This window comes from Delphinus delphis, chromosome 1, assembly GCF_949987515.2.
Source record: "Delphinus delphis chromosome 1, mDelDel1.2, whole genome shotgun sequence".
In the NCBI taxonomy this organism is placed as follows: Eukaryota; Metazoa; Chordata; class Mammalia; order Artiodactyla; family Delphinidae; genus Delphinus; species Delphinus delphis.
This window is the reverse complement of record NC_082683.1, coordinates 155470443-155490995: the sequence shown is the minus strand read 5'-3', so window position 1 is coordinate 155490995 and position 20553 is coordinate 155470443. Positions and strand designations below refer to the sequence as shown.

At 40.0% G+C, this 20553-nt stretch overlaps 1 protein-coding gene across 1 annotated transcript in view; it reads left to right on the top strand.

The window, feature by feature from the left end:
• Positions 1-20553, top strand: part of PLD5 (phospholipase D family member 5) — a 493927-nt gene that overhangs the window by 387336 nt on the left and 86038 nt on the right. The window contains exon 5 of the mRNA XM_060010723.1: positions 5775-5902. Within this exon, the coding sequence (XP_059866706.1) occupies positions 5775-5902 (128 nt within the window). The remainder of the gene's footprint in view (positions 1-5774; positions 5903-20553) is intronic.

Sequence of the window (20553 nt, the reverse complement as noted above, 5' to 3'; positions counted from 1 at the left end):
TTTCTTCTATAATTGCTGTGGCTAAAAGTTCCAAAACTACGTTGAATAATAGTGGTGAGAGTGGACATCCTTGCTTTGTACCTCATCTTCATGGAAATGCTTTCACGTTTTCACCATTGAGAATGATGTTTGCTGTGGGTTTGTCGTATATGGCCTTTATTATGTTGACGTAAGTTCCCTCTATGCCTACTCTCTGGATGGTTTTTATCATAAACAGGTGTTGAATTTTGTCAAAAGCTTTCTCTGCATCTGTTGAGATGATCATATGGTTTTTATTCTTCAGTTTGTTAATATGGTGTATCACATTGATTGATTTGCTTATATTGAAGATTCCTTGCATTCCCAGGATAAACCCCACTTGATCATTGTGTATGATACTTTTAGTGTGCTGTTGGATTCTGTTAGCTAGTATTTTCTTGAGGATTTTTGAATCTATGTTCATTGGTGATATTGGCCTGTAGTTTTCTTTATTAAGTCTTTGTCTGGTTTTTGTGGGAGTTTTACTCCCTCTACTATATTTTGGAAGAGTTTGAGAAGGATAGGTGTTAGCTCTTCTCTAAGTGTTTGACAGAATTCACCTGTGAAGCCATCTGGTCCTGGGCTTTTGTTTGTTGGAAGGTTTTTAATCACACTTTCAATTTCAGTACTTGTGATTGGTCTGTTTATATTTTCTCTTTCTTCCTGGTTCAGTCTCGGAAGGTAGTGCTTTTCTAAGAATTTGTCCATTTTTTCCAGGCTGTCCATTTTATTGGCATATAGTTGCTTGCAGTAATATCTCATGATTCTTTGTATTTCTGCAGTGTCAGTTGTTACTTCTCTTTTTTCATCTAATTCTAATGATTTGAGTCTTCTCCCTTTTTTTCTTGATGAGTCCAGCTAATGGTTTATCAATTTTGTTTATGTTCTCAAAGAACCAGCTTTTAGTTTTATTGATCTTTGCCATCATTTTCTTCATTTATTTTTCATTTATTTTGGATCTGATCTTATGATTTCTTTCCTTCTGCTAACTTTGGGGGTTTTTTGTTCTTCTTTCTCTAACTACTTTAGGTATATGGTTAGGTTGTTTATTTGAGATGTTTATGTTTCTTAAAGTAGGATTGTATTGCTATAAACTTCCCTCTTAGAACTGCTTTTGCTGTGTCCCATAGGTTTTGGATCGTCGTGTTTTCATTGTCATTTGTTTCTAGGTATTTTTTGATTTCCTCTTTGATTTCTTCAGTGATCTCTTGTTTATTGAGTAGTGTATTGTCTAGCCTCCATATGTTTGCATGTTTTACATATTTTTTTTTCCTGTAATTGACTTCTAGTCTCATAGTGTTGTGGTTGGAAAAGATGCTTCATACCTTTTCAATTTTCTTAAGTTTACTGAGGCTTGATTTTTAACAAAGACATGGTCTATCCTGGAGAATGTTCCATGAACACTTGAGAAGAAAGTGTATTCTGTTGTTTTTTGTTGGAATGTCCTATAAATATCAATTAAGACCATCTTGTATAATGTGTCATTTAAAGCTTGTGTTTCTTTCTTTATTTTCGTTTTGGATGATCTGTCCATTGGTGAAAGTGGGGTGTTAAAGTCCCCTAGTATTATTGTGTTACTGTTGATTTCCCCTTTTATGGCTGTTAGCATTTGCCTTTTGTATTGAGGTGCTCCTATGTTCGGTGCATAAATATTTACCATTGTCATGTCTTCTTCTTGGATAGATCCCTTGATCATTATGAAGTGTCCTTCTTTGTCTCTTGTAATAGCCTTTATTTTAAAGTCTATTTTGTCTGATACGAGAATTGCTACTCCAGCTTTCTTTTGATTTCCATTTGCATGGAATACCTTTTTCCATCCCCACACTTTCAGTTTCTATGTGTCCCTAGGTCTGAAGTGGGTCTCTTGTAGACAGCATATATACGAGTCTTGTTTTTGTATCCATTCAGCCAGTCTATGTCTTTTCTTTGGAGCATTTGATCCATTTACATTTAAGGTAGTTATCGATATGTGTGTTCCTATTACCATTTTCTTAATTGTTTTGGGTTTGTTATTGTAGGTCTTTTCCTTCTCTTGTGTTTCCTGCCTAGAGAAGTTCCTTTAGCACTTGTTGTAAAGGTAGATTGGTGGTGCTGAAATCTCTTAGCTTTTGCTTGTTTGTAAAGCTTTTGAATTCTCCATAGAATTTGAATGAGATCCTTGCTGGGTGGAGTAATCTTGTTGTAGGTTTTTCCCTTTCAGTCCCTTTCTTTTTCTCTTCTTCTTCTGGGCCCCCTATAATTCGAATGTTGGTGCATTTAATGTTGTCCCAGTGGTCTCTGAAATTGTCCTCAATTCTTTTCATTCTTTTTTCTTTATTCTGCTCTGTGGTAGTTATTTCCACTATTTTGTCTTCCAGGTCACTTATCCATTCTTCTGCCTCAGTTATTCTGCTATTGATTCCTTCTAGAGAATTTTTAATTTCATTTATTGTGGTGTTCATCATTGTTTGTTTGCTCTTTAATTCTTCTAGGTCCTCATTAAACATTTCTTGTATTTTTGCCATTCTACTTCCAAGATTTTGGATCATCTTTACTATCAATACTCTGAATTCTTTTTCATGTAGACTGCCTCCTCATTTGTTTGGTCTGGTGGGTTTTTCTCTGTCTTCTCATTTTGCTTAACTTACTGTGTTTGGGGTCTCCTTTTCGCAGGCTGCAGGTTCATAGTTCCCGTTGTTTTTGGTGTCTGCCCCCAGTTGGTAAGGTTTGTTCAGTAGGTTGTGTAGGCTTCCTGGTGGAGGGGACTGCTGCCTGTGTTCTGGTTGACCTGGCTGTATCTTGTCTTTCTGTTGGGCAGGACTGCGTCCGATGGTGTGTTTTGGGGTGTCTGTGAACTTATTATGATTTTCGGCAGCCTCTCTTCTAATGGGTGGGGTTTTGTTCCTGTCTTGCTAGTTGTTTGGCATGGGGTGTCCAACACTGGTAATTGCTGGTCGTAGAGTGGAGCTTGGTCTTAGTGTTGAGATGGAGATCTCTGGGAGAGCTCTCACCGATTGATACATGGTCCCAGGAGGTCTCTGGTGTACCAAAGTCCTGAGCTCGGCTCTCTCACCTCAGAGGCTCAGGCCTGACACCCAGCTAGAGCACCAAAACCCTGTCACCCACACAGCTCAGAAGAAAAGGGAGGAAAAAAAGAAGAAAGAAATAAAAAGAAAAATAAATAAATAAATAAAGTTATTAAAATAAAAAAAATTATTAAACTAAAAAAAGTAAAAAAAAAAAAAAAGAAAAGAAAAAACAGAGCAACCAAACCAATAAACAAATCCACCAATGATAACAAGCACTAAAAAACTATACTAAAAAGAAAAAAAAAACAGACAGACAGTACCCTAGGACTAATGGTAAAAGGAAACCTATACAGACAAGATCACAAAAAGGAGCATACATACACACACCCACAAAAAGGGAAAAAGAAAAAAAAAAATATATATATATATATATATGAAGGAAGAGAGCAACCAAATCAATAAACAAATCTACCAGTGATAGTAAGCTCTAAATACTAAACTGAGATAAACATGAAATCAGGAACAAATTAGATGAAGAAAGCAAACCTCGAGTCTACAGTTGCTCCCAAAGTCCACCGCCTCAATTTTGGAACGATTTGTTGTCTCTTCAGGTATTCCAGAGATGCAGGGTACATCAAGTTGTTTGTGGAGATTTAATCCACTGCTCCTAAGGCTCCATGGAGAAATTTCTGTTTCTCTTCTTTGTTCACACAGCTCCTGGGGTTCAGCTTTGGTTTTGGCCCTGCCACTGCGTGTAGGTCGCCCTTTGGTGTCTGTTCTTCGCCCAGACAGGAGTGGGTTAAAGGAGAGGCTGAATAGGGGGCTCTGGCTCACTCAGGCCGGGGGAGGGAGGGGTATGGAATGCGGGACGAGCCGGCGGTGGCAGAGGCCAGCATGACGTTGCAACAGCCTGAGTCGCTCCAAGTGTTCTCCCAGGGAAGTTGTCCCTGGATCACAGGACCCTCGCAGTGGCAGGCTGCACAGGCTCCTGGGAGGGAAGGTGTGGATAGTGACCTGTGCTTCCATACAGGCCTCTTGGTGGCTGTAGCAGCAGCCTTAGCATTTCATGCACAACTCTGGTGTCTGCGCTGATAGCCACAGCTCGCGCCCATCTCTGGAGCTCATTTAGGTGGTGCTCTGAATCTCCTCTCCTCACGCGCACCGAAACAATGGTCTCTTGCCTCTTAGGCACCTCCAGACTTTTTCCCAGACTCCCTCCCAGCTAGCTGTGGTGCACTAGCCCCCTTCAGGCTGTGTTCACACAGCCAACCCCAGTCCTCTCCTTGTGGTCTGACCTCCAAAGCCTGAGCCTCAGCTCCCAGCACCCACCCGTCCTAGCGGGTGAGCAGACAAGCCTCTCAGGCTGGTGAGTGCTGGTTGGCACTGATATTCTGTGAGAGCATCTCTCCATTTTGCCCTCTGCACCTCTTTTGCTACCCTCTCCTCCATGGCTCTGAAGCTTCCCCCGCCCACCCCCTATCTCCACCAGTGAAGGGGCTTCTTAGTGTGTGGAAACATCTCCTCCTTCACAGCTCCCTCCCAGAGGTGCAGGTCCCATTCATATTCCTTTGTCTCTGTTTTTTCTTTTTTCTTTTGCCCTACCCAGGTATGTGGGGAGTTTCTTGCCTTTTGGGAGGCCTGAGGTCTTCTGCCAGCGTTCAGTAGGTATTCTGTAGGAGTTGTTCCACATGTAGATCTATTTTTGATGTATTTGTGGGGAGGAAGGTGATCTCCACGTCTTACTCTTCTGCCATCTTGAAGGTCCCCCTGTATATGTTCCTTTTGAGAAGCTGTAAACACATAGTCCTGAGGCAGCAGTACATAGCAGCTTGACAACTGATTATGACACATGATGCATAGAACAATTGGTTAAATTCAGATCTTAAAGTGAATTTTTTGGTTTTAACAATAGTCTGGGTGACCTAGTTGACCTTACATTTCTGTAAGTCTTGAATAACCGCGTTGCTGATATTAAGAATTATCAGATAAAGAAAGGCTAGGAAGAAACCAAATCCAAATTAAATAATGAAGAGGGAAACAAAGAAGTTAAGGCAAGTGAAAGGGTAAAAGGTGAAACTAACATACAGAAAGTATAGGAAGGCCAGTTCCTATGAACAACAAGGATTTACTGTATAATACAGGGAACTATATTCAATATCTTATAATAACCTATAATGGAGAAGAATCTGAAATATATATATATATATATGTGTGTGTATGTATGTATGTATGTATATGTATGTATATACATAACTGGATCACTGTTGTACACCTGAAACTAACACAACATTGTAAATCAACTATACTTCAATAAAGAAAAAGAAGGCCAGTTTCTTATTGAGGAAAGGCATATTACTAAGCAAGACTGATCTTTTATTGATTGCAAAATTGTATGAAAGTTATCCCAAAAGTAAAAGAAAAAAGAGCATGGCACACCTATCTCACCATTTGAGTGATAAATCAAGGAGCGGGGATTTGAGTCAGATCTGACTTGAGAAGCCATGATCTTGTCACCATGTGGAGCTATACATAGGCAAAAACTTATTCTTTTTTTTTTCCCTTTGTATTCTCTTTGGGAATAAAGTAACTCCTTGAGGGTCCTCTCTGCACTTAACTAATGTAAATATTTGGCTTCCCTGAATGCCAACTGTGATGGATGCAAACCATGAGTATTTCTGCCGGTACGTGACTGACTGCATGTTCATGGCCTTGACACAGAGGCTGACTGGGATTTCCTTGAACTCCTAGGAGCTGAGGTGACCTACATGAACATGACTGCCTACAACAAGGGCCGGCTGCAGTCCTCCTTCTGGATTGTGGACAAACAGCATGTTTACATCGGCAGTGCTGGTTTGGACTGGCAGTCCCTGGGACAGGTAATCTTTTCATTACATAAAGTCAGTGTTCTGTCAGCATCAAAACTACCACCTCCAAAAAAAAAAACAAACACAACAAAAAAACCTACCACCTCCATAAAGCATTCAGTCACCTCTACTGTGGTTGAGGGAAATTAAACCTACAGCTTTTGTTATTTTGCATAGTTTTAGTAGGTTCACCTTCATTTAAAATGAAATGATAAACCTTTCTTTGTCAGAATCATTTTACCAAAAGAACTGCCATTGCTTCAGCACTTTTATAACTCAGATGCTACTCCAAGATTCTTTAGAACATGTTTGTGTGTAATTTATATTACACAAAGGTAAATTTTCAGGATGAGATCACATAATCTATGAGAAACAGGAAAACATAAATTCAGTCTAGGATCACATATTGTAGAATAATAGTTTTATCCCTTTAAAAAATCTTAAGATAAAGATGTCTTCATCTTTCCCTTTGCAAATAATTAACTTCAAATATCTTGAAAATATACTTGAACAGTCTTTTAATTTTCATGTATTTATTTGTGCCAAAGGTGATCCATGGAGGATTATAAATCACCTTCTTCCCATTTGTCAACTAGTGGCTGGAAGTTCTTCATCATTGGATGCATAAGAAGACTGACCAGTCAACCATGCATGCACAGAGCCCACACACAATGTTTTACCTGAGCTCTTTTAATATTAGGATCCCTGAAATGACATTGAATTCTACTGCACTTCTATTTATTCCTATGGGAAAAAAGCACTGATGTGCAGACACACAATGGCCATAGCTTGAAAGAAAACACCACGTGGGATAAATCTGACAGAGGGTAATATTATATTTGTACTGTTAGCTTCAGGCCTTTAACCATTTGCCTCCCAGTTTCCACTCTTTTCCTTCTTAAACTACCGTCTTTCATGCACACATATTCCATCTAGTTTTCCTCTTTTAATGTGTGAGGCAAATAAAAGTGCTCAGCTGTAAAAGAAATGGGCAAATGAAATACTAAAAACCCAATTATTGCCCTCTCCATGGAATAGTGTGGAGCCAAAGCACAACTTATCTAAGGTGGTTTTCTAGTTTTGCATGTGAGGAGGAGTCACAGTCAGTAGCCCAGTCTCAAGGGCCAAGTACTTGGTATCTCTAATAAGACAGTCTCCCTCCCCAGCAGAGGAGGGGACACTGAAAGAAAATGCCGTAATTCATTTTGGAATTGAAAGCACCATCAAAGATTATGACAAAACATTGTTTATTTTATATTTGCTCAGAAAATTAGGTGCTACCTACTGATATAAAAATGATTCTGAATAAAATAATAGTATAAATAATAATAATTGCAACAATAACTAGCTTATATTGAATGCAAGGTGTTCTAAGCCATGTAAATGGATTATTTAATTAAAACCTCACAATGATCCTATGAGGTAAACGCTATTATTGCATCCATTTTAAAGAAAAGTAGACGTCAGCTCAGAGTTGAGTTTCAGTATTGAATGTTTTAAGCAAATTTCTTCCAATATTAATTCTGATATGAAAAATATAAATTTTGATTCTGTTTATCTTGTGTCTGATGGCCCTTCAAACACACGTATAAAAATAGTGATTACAGCAACATCAGCACCTCAGAAATAAGTAAGGCAAAGATAGTATAAAACCTCAATAATTTAGAGTATTTAGAGAAAAATAGTCTAATTTATGGAAATCTCTGGGTCTAACTTTTGCTTTTTTTGTACTTACAAAAAATTAACCAATAAGTATCTTTTGCCCAGAAATTTTCATCTGGATCTCCCATATTAAATAGATAAAATTGGTTCTGTAACAATATTAATTATATGTAAATTCTGCTAAGTAGTTTTTAAAAAATTTTTACTGGAGCAGAGTTGATTTCTAATGTTGTGTTAGTTTCTACTGTATAGCAAAGAGAATCAGTTATACATATAGATATATCCACTTTTTTTTAGATTATTTTCCCATATAGGTCATTAGAGGGTACTGAGTAGATTTCCCTGTGCTATACAGTAGGTCCTTATTAAGTTATGTATTTTATATATAGTAGTGTGCATATGTGAATCCCAATCTCCCAATTTATCCCTCCCCCTTCCCCCCCAGTAACCATAAGACTGTTTTCTACCTGTGTGACTCTACGTTTTGTAAATAAGTTCATCTGTACCATTTTTTTAGATTCCACATATAAGCAATATCATGATATTTGTCTTTCTCTGTCTGGCTTACTTCACTCAGAATGAAAATCTCTAGGTCCATCCATGTTGATGTAAATGGCATTATTTTGTTCTTTTTTACGACTGAGTAATATTCCATTGTACATATGTACCACATCTTCTTCACCCATTCCTTTGTCGATGGACATGTAGGCTGCTTCGATGTCCTGGCTATTGTAAGTAGTGTTGCAATGAACATTGAGGTGCATGTATCTTTTCAAATTATGGTTTTCTCCAGGTGTATGCCCAACAGCTGGATCATATGGTAGTTCTATTTTTAGTTTTTTAAGGAACCTCCATAATGTTCTCCATAGTGGCTGTACCAATTTACATTCCCACCAACAGTGTAGGAGTGTTTCCTTTTCTCCACACTCTCTCCAGCATTTATTGTTTGTAGATTTTTTTGGTGATGGCCATTCTGAGTGCTGTGAGGTAAAACCTCATTGTAGTTTTGATTTGCATTTCTCTAATAATGCAAATTATTAGATCTGATTATTGTAGTGCAATAATTTATCATTATTATAGTGATGCTGAGCATCTTTTCATGTACTTTTTGGCCATCTATACATCTTCTTTGGAAAAATGTCTATTTATTTAGATCTTCCAGACTTTTTTTTATTGGGTTGTTTGTTGTTGTTGTTTTTGTTATTGAGATGCATGAGCTGTTTTTATATTTTGGAGATCAATCCCATGTCATTTGCTTCATCTGCAAATATTTTCTCCCATTCTGTGGGTTGCTTTTCATGTTGTTATTGTTTCCTTTGCGGTGCAAAACTTTTTTTTTTTTTTGCGGTACGCGGGCCTCTCACTGTTGTGGCCTCTCCCATTGTGGAGCACAGGCTCTGGACACGCAGGCTCAGCGGCCATGGCTCATGGGCCCAGCCGCTCCACGGCGTGTGGGATCTTCCCGGACTGGGACACAAACCCATGTACCCTGCATCAGCCCATGGACTCTCAACCACTGCGCCACCAGGGAAGCCCTGTGCAAAAGTTTAATTAGATCCCATTTGTTTATTTTTGTTTTTATTTTCATTACTCCAGAAGGATAATCAAAAAAGATCTTGCTTTGATTTATGTCAGAGAGTGTTCTGCCTATGTTTTCTTCTAAGAGTTTTATAGCATCCAGCCTTACATTTAGGTCTTTAATCCATTTTGAGTTTATTTTTGTGTATGGTGTTATGGAGTGTTCTAATTTCATTCTTTTACATATAACTGCCCAGTTTTTCAAGCACCACTTATTGAAAAGACTGTCTTTTCTCCATTGTGTATTCTTGCCTCCTTTGTCATAGATTAGTTGACCATAGGTGCGTGGGTTTACCTCTGAACTTTCTATCCTATTCCATTTATCTATATTTCTGTTTTTGTGCCAGTACCATACTGTTTTGATGACTGTAGCTTTGCAGTATACTCTGAAGTCAGGGAGTCTGATTCCTGCAGCTCTGTTTTTCTTTCTCAAGATTGCTGTGGCTATTCAGGGTCTTTTGTGTTTCCATACAAACTTTAAGATTTTTTTTTCTAGTTCTGTGCAAAATGTCATTGGTAATTTGACAGGGATTGCATTGAATCTGTAGATTGCTTTAGTCATTTGATAATATTGATTGTTCCAATCCAAGATCATGGTATATCTCTCCATCTGTGCATGTCATCTTTGATTTCTTTCATCAGTATCTTATTGTTTTTTGAATATAGGTCTTTTGCCTCCTTAGATAGGTTTATTACTAGGTATTTTATTCTTCTTGATGTGATGGTAAATGGGATTGTTTCCTTAGTTTCTCTTTCTCATCTTTCATTGTTAGTGTATGGTAATGCAAGAGATTTCTGTGTAATGATTTTGTGTCCTGCAACTTTACTGAATTCATTGATGAGCTCTTATAGTTTTCTGGTAGCATCTTTAGGATTTTCTATGTATAGTGTCATGTCACCTGCAAACAGTGACAGTTTTACTTCTTTTCCAACTTGGATTCCTTTTGTTTCTTTTTCTTCTCTGATTGCTGTGGCTAGGACTTCCAAAACTATGTTGAATAAAAGTGGCTAGAGTGGACATCTTTTTCTTGTTCTTTATCTTAGAGGAAATGCTTTCAGTTTTTCAACATTGAGAATGATGTTTTCTGTGGGTTTGTCATATATGGCCCTTATTATGTTGAGTTAGATTCCCTCTATGCAAACTTTCTAGGGAGTTTTCATCAGAAATTGGTGTCGAATTTTGTCAAAAGCTTTTCCTGCATCTATTGAGATGATCATAAGTTTTTTATTCTTTAATTTGTTAATGTGGTGTATCACATTGATTGATTTGCATATATTGAAGAATCCTTGCATCCCTGGGATAAATCCCACTTGGTTATGGTGTATGATCCTTTTAAGGTGTTGTTGTATTTCATTTGCTAGTATTTTGTTGAGGAATTTTGAGTCTATGTTCATCAGTGATATTGGCCTATAATTTTCTTTTTTTGTGGTGTCTTTGTTAGGTTTTGATATCAGGGTGATAGTGGCCTTGTAGAATGAGTTTGGGAGTGTTCCTTCCTCTGAAATTTTTTGGAAGAGTTTCAGAAGGATAGATATTAACTCTTCTCTAAATGTTTGATAGAATTCACCTGTGAAACCATCTGGTCCTAGACTTTTGTTTGTTGGAAGTTTTAAAATCACAGTTTCAATTTCAGTACTTATGATTGGTGTGTTCATATTTTCTATTTCTTCCTGGTTCAGTCTTGGAAGGTTGTACCTTTCTAAGAATTTGTCCATTTCTTCTAGGTTGTCCATTTTATTGCCATACAGTTGATTGTAGTAGTCTCTTATGATCCTTTGTATTTCTGTGGTGTTGGTTGTAACTTCTTTTTCATGTCTAATCTTATTGATTTGAGCCCTCTCCCTTTTTTTCTTGATGAGTCTGGCTAAAGGTTTAACAATTTTGTTTATCTTTTCAAAGAATCAGCTTTTAGTTTTATTGCTCTTTTCTATTATTTCCTTCATCTCTATTTCATTATTTCTGCTCTAATCTTTACAATTACTTTTCTTTTACTAACTTTGGGCTTTGTTTGTACTTCTTTCTCTAGTTGCTTTAGGTGTAAGGTTAGGTTGTTTATTTGTGATTTTTCTTGTTTCCTTAGGTAAGATTGTATTGCTATAAACTTCCCTCTTAGAACTGCTTTTGCTGCCTCCCACAGGTTTTGGATTGTCATGTTTTTGTTGTCGTTTATCTCTAGGTATTTTTTTATTTCCTTTTTGATTTCTTCAGTGATCATTGGTTGTTTAGTAACATATTGTTTAGTCTCCAAGTGTTTGTGTTTTTTACAGTTTTCTTTTTCCTGTAGTATACTGCTAATCTATTTTTGTGGTCAGAAAAGATGCTTGATATGATTTCAGTTTTCTTAAATTTTCCAAGGCTTGATTTGTGGCCCAATATGTGATTTATCCTGGAGAGTGTTCAATGTGCACTTGAGAAGAAAGTGTATTTGGCTCCTTTCAGGTGGAATGTTCTATAAATATAAATTAAGTCCTTTTGGTCTAATGTATCATTTAAGGCCTGTGTTTCCTTATTGACTTTCTGTCTGGGTGATCTGTCCAATGGTGTAAGTGGGGTGTTAAATTCCCCCACTAGCATTGTGTTACTGTTGATTTACCCTTTGACAGCTGTTAGCATTTGGCTTATATATTGAGGTGCTCCTATGTTGGGTGCATATATATTTACAGTTGGTATATCTTCTTCTTGGATTGGTCCCTTGATCATTATGTAGTGTCCTTCCTTGTCTCTTGTAACAGTCTTTATTTTAAAGTCTATTTTGTAAGATATGAGTATTGCTACTCCAGCTTTCTTTTGATTTCCATTTGCATGGAATACCTTTTTCCATCTCTTCACTTTCACTCTATATATGTCCCTAGATCTGAAGTAGGTCTCTTTTAGACAGCATATATATGGGTATTGTTTTTGTATCCATTCAGCCAGTCTATGTCTTTTGGTTGGAGCATTTAATCCATTTTTGTTTAAGGTAACTAACAATATGTATGTTTTTACTGCCATTTTGTTAATTCTTTTGGATTTGTTTTTGTAGGTCTTTTTTCTTCCCTTCTTCTTTTGATCTCTTCCTTTATGATTTGATGACTAAGTTTATGTTGTACTTGCATTCTTTTTTCTTTTTTTTGTGTTTGTATCCATTGTAGATTTTCAGTGTGCAGTTACCCTGAGGTTTTTATATAGCAATCTATATATAATCAAGGTTTTTTAAAGTTGCTGGTCTTTTAATTTCAGATGCATTTCCAATATCCTATATTTGTACTCTCCTCTTCTCAAGATTGCTTGTTTTGAGATCATATTTGTACATGAATGATTTCCTACTTTTACTGTATGTTTGCCTTTACTGGTGAGGTTTCCCATTTGTAGTTTTCTTGTTTCTAGTTGTGGCTTTTTCTTTTCCACCTAGAGAAGTTCCCTTAGCATTTGTTGTAGAGCTGGTTTGGTGGTGCTCAATTCTCTTAGCTTTTGCTTGTCTGTAAAGCTTTTGATTTCTCCATCGAAGCTGAACAAGAGCCTTGCTGGGTAGAGTATTCTTTGTTGTAGGTTTTTCCTTTTCATCATTTTAAATACATTATATTACCCCCTTCTGGGCTGTAGAGTTTCTGCTGAAAAACCTGCTGATAACCTTATGGGAATTCCCTTGTCTGTTATTTGTTGCTTTTCCCTTGTTGCTTTTAATATTTTCTCTTTGTCTTTAATTTTTGTCAATTTGATTACTATATGTCTCAGCATATTCCTCCGTGGGTTTATCCTGCCTGGGCCTCTCTGTGCTTCCTGGACTTCGGTGACTGTTTCCTTTCTCGTGTTAGGGAAGTTTTTGTCTATAATTCTTCAAATAGTTTCTCAGGCCCCTTCTCTCTCTCTTCTCCTTCTGGGACCCATATAATGTGAAAGTGGTGTGTTTAATGTTGTACTGAAGGTCTCTCAGACTGTTCTCATTTCTTTTCATTCATTTTTAGTTATTCTGTTCTGCAGAAGTGATTTCCACCATTCTGTCTTTCACCTCACTTATCTATTCTTCTGCTTCATTTATTCTGCTATTGATTCCTTCTAATGTAGTTTTCATTTCAGTTATTGTATTATTCATCTGTGTTTGTTTGTTCTTTATATTTCCTATCTCTTTGCTAAAATATTCTTGTAACTTCTTGCTCTGTGCAGCCATTCTTTTCCCGAGTCCTTGGATCATCTTTACAATCATTACTCAGAATTCTGTCTCAGGCAGATTGACTATCTCCACTTCACTTAGTTTTTCTGTTGTTTTATCTTATTCCTTCATCTGGGACACATTCCTCTGCCATCTCATTTTGTCTAACTCTCTGTGATTCTGGTTTCCGTTTCACAGGCTGCAGGGTTGTAGTTCCTCTTGCTGCCACTGTCTGCCCCCTGGTGGATGAGGCTGGTCTAAGAGGCTTGTGCAGGCTCTCTCTTGGGAGGGACTGGTGCCTGCCCACTGGTGGGTGGAGCTGGGACTTGTCTCTCTGGTGGGCAGGTCCATGCCACGGGGTGTGTTTAGTGGGCTGCTGTGGACTCAGGAAGATTTAGGCTGCCTGATGGGTGGGGTTGTGTTCCCATCTGGTTTGTTGTTTGGCCTGAGGCATCCTAGCACTGGAGTCTACAGGCTGTTGGGTGGGGTCAGGTCTTGGTCAGAAAATGGCAGCCTCCAGGAGGGCTCACACCAATAAGCACTCCCCAGAACCACAGCCACCAGTGCCTCTGTCCCCATAGTGAGCCACAGCCACCCCCCTCCATCTCTCCAGTAGACCCTCCAAGACTAGCAGGTAGATCTGGCCCAGGCTCCTATTAAGTCACTGCTTCTTTCCTGGGTCCTGGTGCATAAAACACCTTGTGTGCACCCTCCAAGAGTGGAGTTTCTCTCTCCCCCAGTCCTGTGGAGTTGCTGCAAACTCTGCTGGCTTTCAAAGTCAAATGCTCTGGGGGGCTCCTCCTCCTGATGCCAGACCCCCAGGCTGGGGAGCCTAACATGGAGCTCAGAATTCTCACTCCTGTGGGAGAACTTCTGTGATATAATTATTTTCCAGTTTATGGCTCATCCACCCAGCAGGTATGGGGTTTGATTTTATTGCAACTGTGCCCCTCTTACCTTCTCATCTCTTCTTTGTCTTTGGATGTAGAATATCTTTTTTGGTAGTTTGCAGTGTTTTTGTTGATGGTTGTTCAGCAGTTAGTTGTGATTTTGTTGTTTTCATGAGAGGGGTGAGCTCACATCCTTCTACTCTGCCCTCGTGTTCCTCTCCCTCAGGGGTAACACTATCTTTTTTTTTTAGAAAAGGGTGAATTCTGAAGGCCAAAAGTTAAGGTGAAGGTGCCATCAGGGTTGGTTATGGTGAGTTCTCTTCTCAATTTGCAAGTGGTGGCCTTCTCACTGTGTCTTCACATGACCTTTTCTCTTGTAGCATTCCCTGGAACACTCATATCATTCCTACTTAGGGTGGTCAAAGGCTCCTGTCCCAAATTTCTGGGGAATCATATTTGGAATCTGATTGGCCTTGAAGAGATTTGATGCTCTTTTCCCTTCAGGTTTCTTGTCCTAACTCTTCTATATATAAGATGTAACCTGCGCTAGGAGTGCCCCAAGCCACACACAGCTGGGCCCGCACTGAAGGTTTGCCTCCCAGGAAGCGCAGAGTGCCAGAGGTGGGGAGTCACCTGTGTGTCAGGCAGTGGAGGGCAGCTCGCTCCCACCTGGGCTGAACCTCCCAGGCCCAGTGAGGGTGGGGTGGGAACAGGCTGCAACAGGTCCTAATTCATGTCACACTGAAGCCTGCACAGCCAGCCAGTGCCCTGTGCGAACTCAGAAACTCAACCCTCTACCAGCAAATCAGAAAGCCCTTCTTTCCTGTCTGCCTTTTGAGCTACCCAGCAATGACAAGTCCCTACATCTCGGCCAGGCAAGCAGAAGCCAGAGGGCTGTGGTACTCACCTGGGTAGCAGGGGGGTTCACAACCATATTTTTTGAATCAAATTTCAGGACATAGTCTGTTCAATGATACAGATTCATTTATTCATGCCCCACTCAACTGATATTTATGGAGGAAATATTTGCAAATGATGTGACCAAAAAGAGATTAATTTCCAAAATACAAACAGGTCATATAGCTCAATATCAAAGAAACAGTGAACCCAATGAAAAAATGAGCAGAAGACCTGAACAGACATCTCTCCAAGAAGACATACAGATGGCCAATAGGCAAGTGAGAAGATGCTCAACATTGCTAATTGTTAGAGAAATGCAAATCAACGCTGCGAGGTATCACCTCACACTGGTCAGAATGGCCACCATCTAAAAGTCTACAAATAATAAATGCTGGAGAGGGGGTAGAGAAAAGGGAACCCTCTTACACTGTTTGTGGGAATGTAAATTGGTATAGCCACTATGGAGAACAGTATGGAGGTTCCTTAAAAAACTAAAAATAGAGCTACCATTATGATCCAGCAATCCCACTCCTGGGAATCTATCTGGAAAAAATAAAAACTCGAATTCAAAAAGATACTTGTACTCCAATCTTCATAGCAGATTTATTTACAATAGCCAAGATATAGAAGCAACCTTATCAACAGATGAATGGATAAAGAAGATGTGGTATATATCTACAATGGAATACTACTCAGCCATAAAAAGGAATGAAATATGCCACTGGCAGCAAAATGGATGATCCCAGAGATTATCATACTAAGTAAGACAGAGAAAGACAAATATCATATATCATTTACATGTGGAATCTAAAAAAATAATACAAATGAACTTATTTACAAAACATAAACAGACCCACAGACTTAGAAAACAAACTTATGGTTACCAAAGGGGAAAGGGGTGGGGGGAGGGGTCAATTAGGAGTACAGGATTAACAGATACACACTACTATATGTGTCTCAGTGTGTTCATACTTGGCTTCATCCTGTATGGGACTCTCTGCACTTCCTGGACTTGAGTGACTGTTTCCTTTCTCATGTTAAAGAAGTTTTCAGCTATAACACCTTCAGATGTTTTCTCAGGTCGTTTCTCTTTCTTTTCTCCTTCTGGGACCCCTATAATGCAAATGTTGGTATGTTTAACATTGTCCCAGACATCTCTGAGACTTTCTTCATTTCTTTTCATTCTTGACACCCTATGTCAGGGGGTGTGTTTTGAGGTAGCTGTGAGCTCAATATGACTTTAAGCAGCCTGTCTGCTGATGGGTGGGGCTGTGTTCCCAACCTGCTGGTTGTTTGGCCTGAGTGTCCCAGCACTGGAGCCTATAGGCTGTTGGGTGGGGCTGGGTCTTGGTGCCAAAATGGGGACCTCCATTTCGGCACTGATCTATATCCCCTGGGGCCTCTACCACCAGTGTTCTTGCCTCCATAGTGAGCTAAAGCCAACCTCTGCCTCCCCAGGAGACCCTCTAAGACCCCTACTTAGGTCTAGCACCAGTTCCTATGGAGGTATTGCTTTGTCCTGGGTCCCAGTGCACATGAGTGGAGTCTATTTCTCCCAACCCTGTGGAACTCCTATGCTCAGACCCAGTTGCCCTTCAAAGCCAAATGTTCTGGGGGTTCCTCCTCCCAATCCTTGACCCTCAGACTCTCTTGGAGGGCTACTTTTATGTGGGAAAGTTTTTGTGTAGCCTGTGTAGGTTTAATATTTTTTTGGTGCGAGGGCTGTTTTTAGAATGAACGTCTGCTACCTCTTTCCTCAGTGTATGCTGGCCATTATCCCCTTTACAGGAGGTATGACTGATGTTGCGGTGACCAGAGCTTGCACTGGATATTGAGCAGGGCCTCCCCTTTGCTCTGTGGTTGTCACTGCCCTGTCAGATGTGGGGTCTGCTCCCTAGTTGTTGGACTAGAGGCCCCAAGATCTGTTTCTGATCTATGGCGCGAGGTAGGTAGGATTAGAGCACTCCCACTGGGAGGGAAGCCACTGAGTTTTCCTCCTTTGTAGCTGTTCACCTGTGAGTGTACTCTGTTTTGTCACTTTTCACCCCATGTTGGCTCACAGATTACACTGTTGTTGGACGTGCTCTCAGCCCCGCCTAACGAGGGGTATGCTGGCAATTGGCCCTGGTGTATCTCAGGCATTGTTTTTACCAGGCCACCTGTGCAGATCCACTGAAGTCAGGTTCCAGGACTGCAGTAATTGTGTAGCTGGACCTGCTGTGGGAGCTATGAAGGCAGCTCAGATTTTGGCCTGGTCCAATCCCCACATGTATGTGCCCACAAAGCCTACAGCCACTAAAGCTAGACCCGTCTCAGCTGTGGGAGCACTCATCCATTTGGTTACCCCACAGGCACTGAGTTTACAAAGCCAGAAGCGAGGCTGTAAATCCACAGTTCCCACAGCCGCAAGGAGAAATTTCAACTCTTCCTCCTTAGTTGCATGGCCCCTGGGGCTCACCTGTGGTTTCAGCCCCACCTCTGCATGTGTGCCTCCCACCAGGAGCTTCTACCAAAGCTGCCCCAGACAGAGCACACACACCTACCCAGGCAGGCAGAGCAGAGGCAGCAATAGGTGGGGCACGCACGCCTGCTCAGGTGGGCACCCCTCCTAGTGCCCATGGAGGCAGGGGCCAGCACATGGGGAAGGGGGCTGCAGTGGCGGCCCCACCCCTTGCGCGCCACTCAACAGTGGCACCCTGCTTCTATGGCGGCCTGCGCTTCTTCCACGAACGTTCCCAGTTGTGGAGCTCCTTCCTCTCATCCTTTCAGGCTGTCTCTTCACAGCCAACAGCTGTCCCCTCCTTGGGTCTGCTCTCCAAACCCCACTTTCCAGCACCCAGCCCCCAGCCCCCATCCACACCAGCAGACATGTCTCAGGCTGCGGCACACAGGGCTATAGCACAGACCATCCGTGTAGGTCTTACTGTGTCCTGCCTGCCATAGACTGGTTGCTGTGCTCTCCTCTGAGCCCTCAAAGCTCCCCTTCTGTCCCAGCTGATTTCCCCACCAGTGAGGGGGCTTCCCAGTGTGCAGGAACCTCTCCTCTCCTTCAGTTCCCCCACCAGGGGCGCTGGTTCCATCCCATTTCCTCTTTTCTTTTTGTCTTTATTTTGTCTTACTTTTGTCTTACCTGGTTGTGTGGGGATTTTTCTTGTCCTTTCAGGTGTCCAAGGTCCTCTGATTGTGTTCAGCAGGTGCTCTGTGAGACTTGTTCCATTTGTAGATGTATTCTTAATGTACTTGGAGGGAGAGGTGAATTCCACATCCTCCTATTTCACCATCTTGATTCCTCCCCCCCCCCCGCTAAGTGGTTTTTAACTTGAGCATCATTTGTTGTTTTTTTTTTTTAAAGAAAATGCATCTTCCCACCACTAAATTTTATTTTCTTTATTATTAACTGTTATTAGCTGATAGGGTTTAAACTTCTATGAATTTCACTTGAGTGAGGTTTGAATTATTGAGGTTTAATGACATTTTTCTCCAAGTTTTTGAACAAGTTATCTTTGTTTACTTTATTTCCTTCTACTCCTTCCCTTAGATAGACAGACATACATATATTCAAGTATTGGTTTCTCTGCATGAGGATCCTTCCTTTGTCTTTGCTATTAGTTGTTTGTTTTGTAGTTGTTTGTTTTGTAGGTAAGTAGGTTGATCTTTTAAATGTTTATTCTCAATCTGTATAGCCATTTGGATATTATTTCCTTTTGAAATGGATCATCATAAAATATGAAAATTTCCCCATTTTAAACATGGTAAATACAGAGCAAAGATAAGGTTCAAGTTATTTCCTATTATTCATATGAAGAATACAAGCTATTTTATGATCTTTCCCTGTTTACACATTCCTAAGTGGTAGCTGGTTTCCCTTCAGTTATAGAGAAGACCAGAGGAAGAAGTGGGCAAGTACCTGGACCTGGTTCTCTGTTTCATGACTAATCAAGCTCCTTTCTTAAGGACAAGTCAACTCCTTATGCTTCCTTTAATGTCATTCTCAGTAGGAGCTGGAGAATTACAACCTCTCCACTATTGCCATTGCATGCCACTGAGCCCTCCAGGTCTGTCTAGAAGAGATATCCCTCTGACCTTGTCCCATGCTGGTTTGTTCTCAGCTCCTGAACCACATAATGAGAGGGAGAGTAAACAAAGTGGACTTCTTAGATTTCTGTCCTTCAACTCAAATATACCAGCAAAGTTATGCTTTTAAAAGCCTAAATGAATTAACATGCTATTTCTTAAGTATGGAATATATGTTTTATAAGAACTTAAAACTAAACTCATTTTATAATTCATAATACATTCACGGAGAGGGAAACTGTGAAAAAGTGCTGAGCTTTCCAAATAGCCCCTTAAAGTGAGGATTGGTGAAGGGTCACACTCGCCAGCTGCCCATGGAAACAGTCTCTGGGGGAGGACAGCCTTGGGTGGGTTGGGGGGAAGGTTGCAGGCTTTAACAAAATGAGTAAGCCACCAAGGACTTCCCACGTGGACTTCTTTTGTGGAAATCTGCTTTCTTCTGTTGTTTGTAAACTTAATAGCAGGTTAGACTCTGTTGAGGTCAGGGATTTGGGAAGAGGTGGGGAAGATATCTTTGTGTCAATTTTTCCAAAAGGCTACTCTATTTCTGTGCCAGGCACTGTGGTAATAGCTTTATATATACACTACTTCATTTTTCATAGCTACCTAAGGATGGATATAATCTCCATCTTCCAAATAAAGATAATATTGAAAAATAAAACTAGAACAGATCCTATTGCTGCTCTTCTCTCTTATAAAATAGAATACTCACTAACCTGTAGAGGAATTAGGCATTTGGTGATGATTCTCATATTCTTTATATTGACGATTAAGTTGGCAGAGTCTGAAATTTTCATTTCACTTCTGGCAATTTGGGATTCATGTATGAATTAACCCAAAGTTGCCATTTTCTCATCTTTCACTGCCAAACCAAACTCTTAAAAACTAAAATGTCTCATTTTAATTTTAATTTCTCTTAACAGTCTTTCCTATTTTCCTCCTGGAAGAGACTATATTCATTGATGGGCTAGAGAAGAGACATAGCTGGAGAGGGGGTGGAGTTTAAAACTCTTCTGCAAGAACGTTTAGCATCCCATTAGCTCCCCTGCATCTATATGTCAACTGCTCACCTACTTCTCTTACATCAACACCCACCATTTCACTGTCTCCTCTTTACACGTAGGCACAAATGCTGTCTCTTACTTTGTCCACCCTTTCCCCTTAGTTCTTGCTATTTGGGATCATGTTGTTACACTTAAATCATCTACTTTAAATTAGTTTTCCTTTCAACTGTGCTGGATTATGTGGGCCTTTTTTTTGGTTTACCTCATGAGACATAACACATCGCACAACAATTTCCGTGCGTTAGAACAGATTTTTTCATTTGAGCAAAGTCGTGGGTGAGGCTAATGGTTACATGAAGAATTATAAGTATCAGACTCAATCCAACCCATTAGCTTTATATTTTGTGAAGTTTTCTAGTGAAATC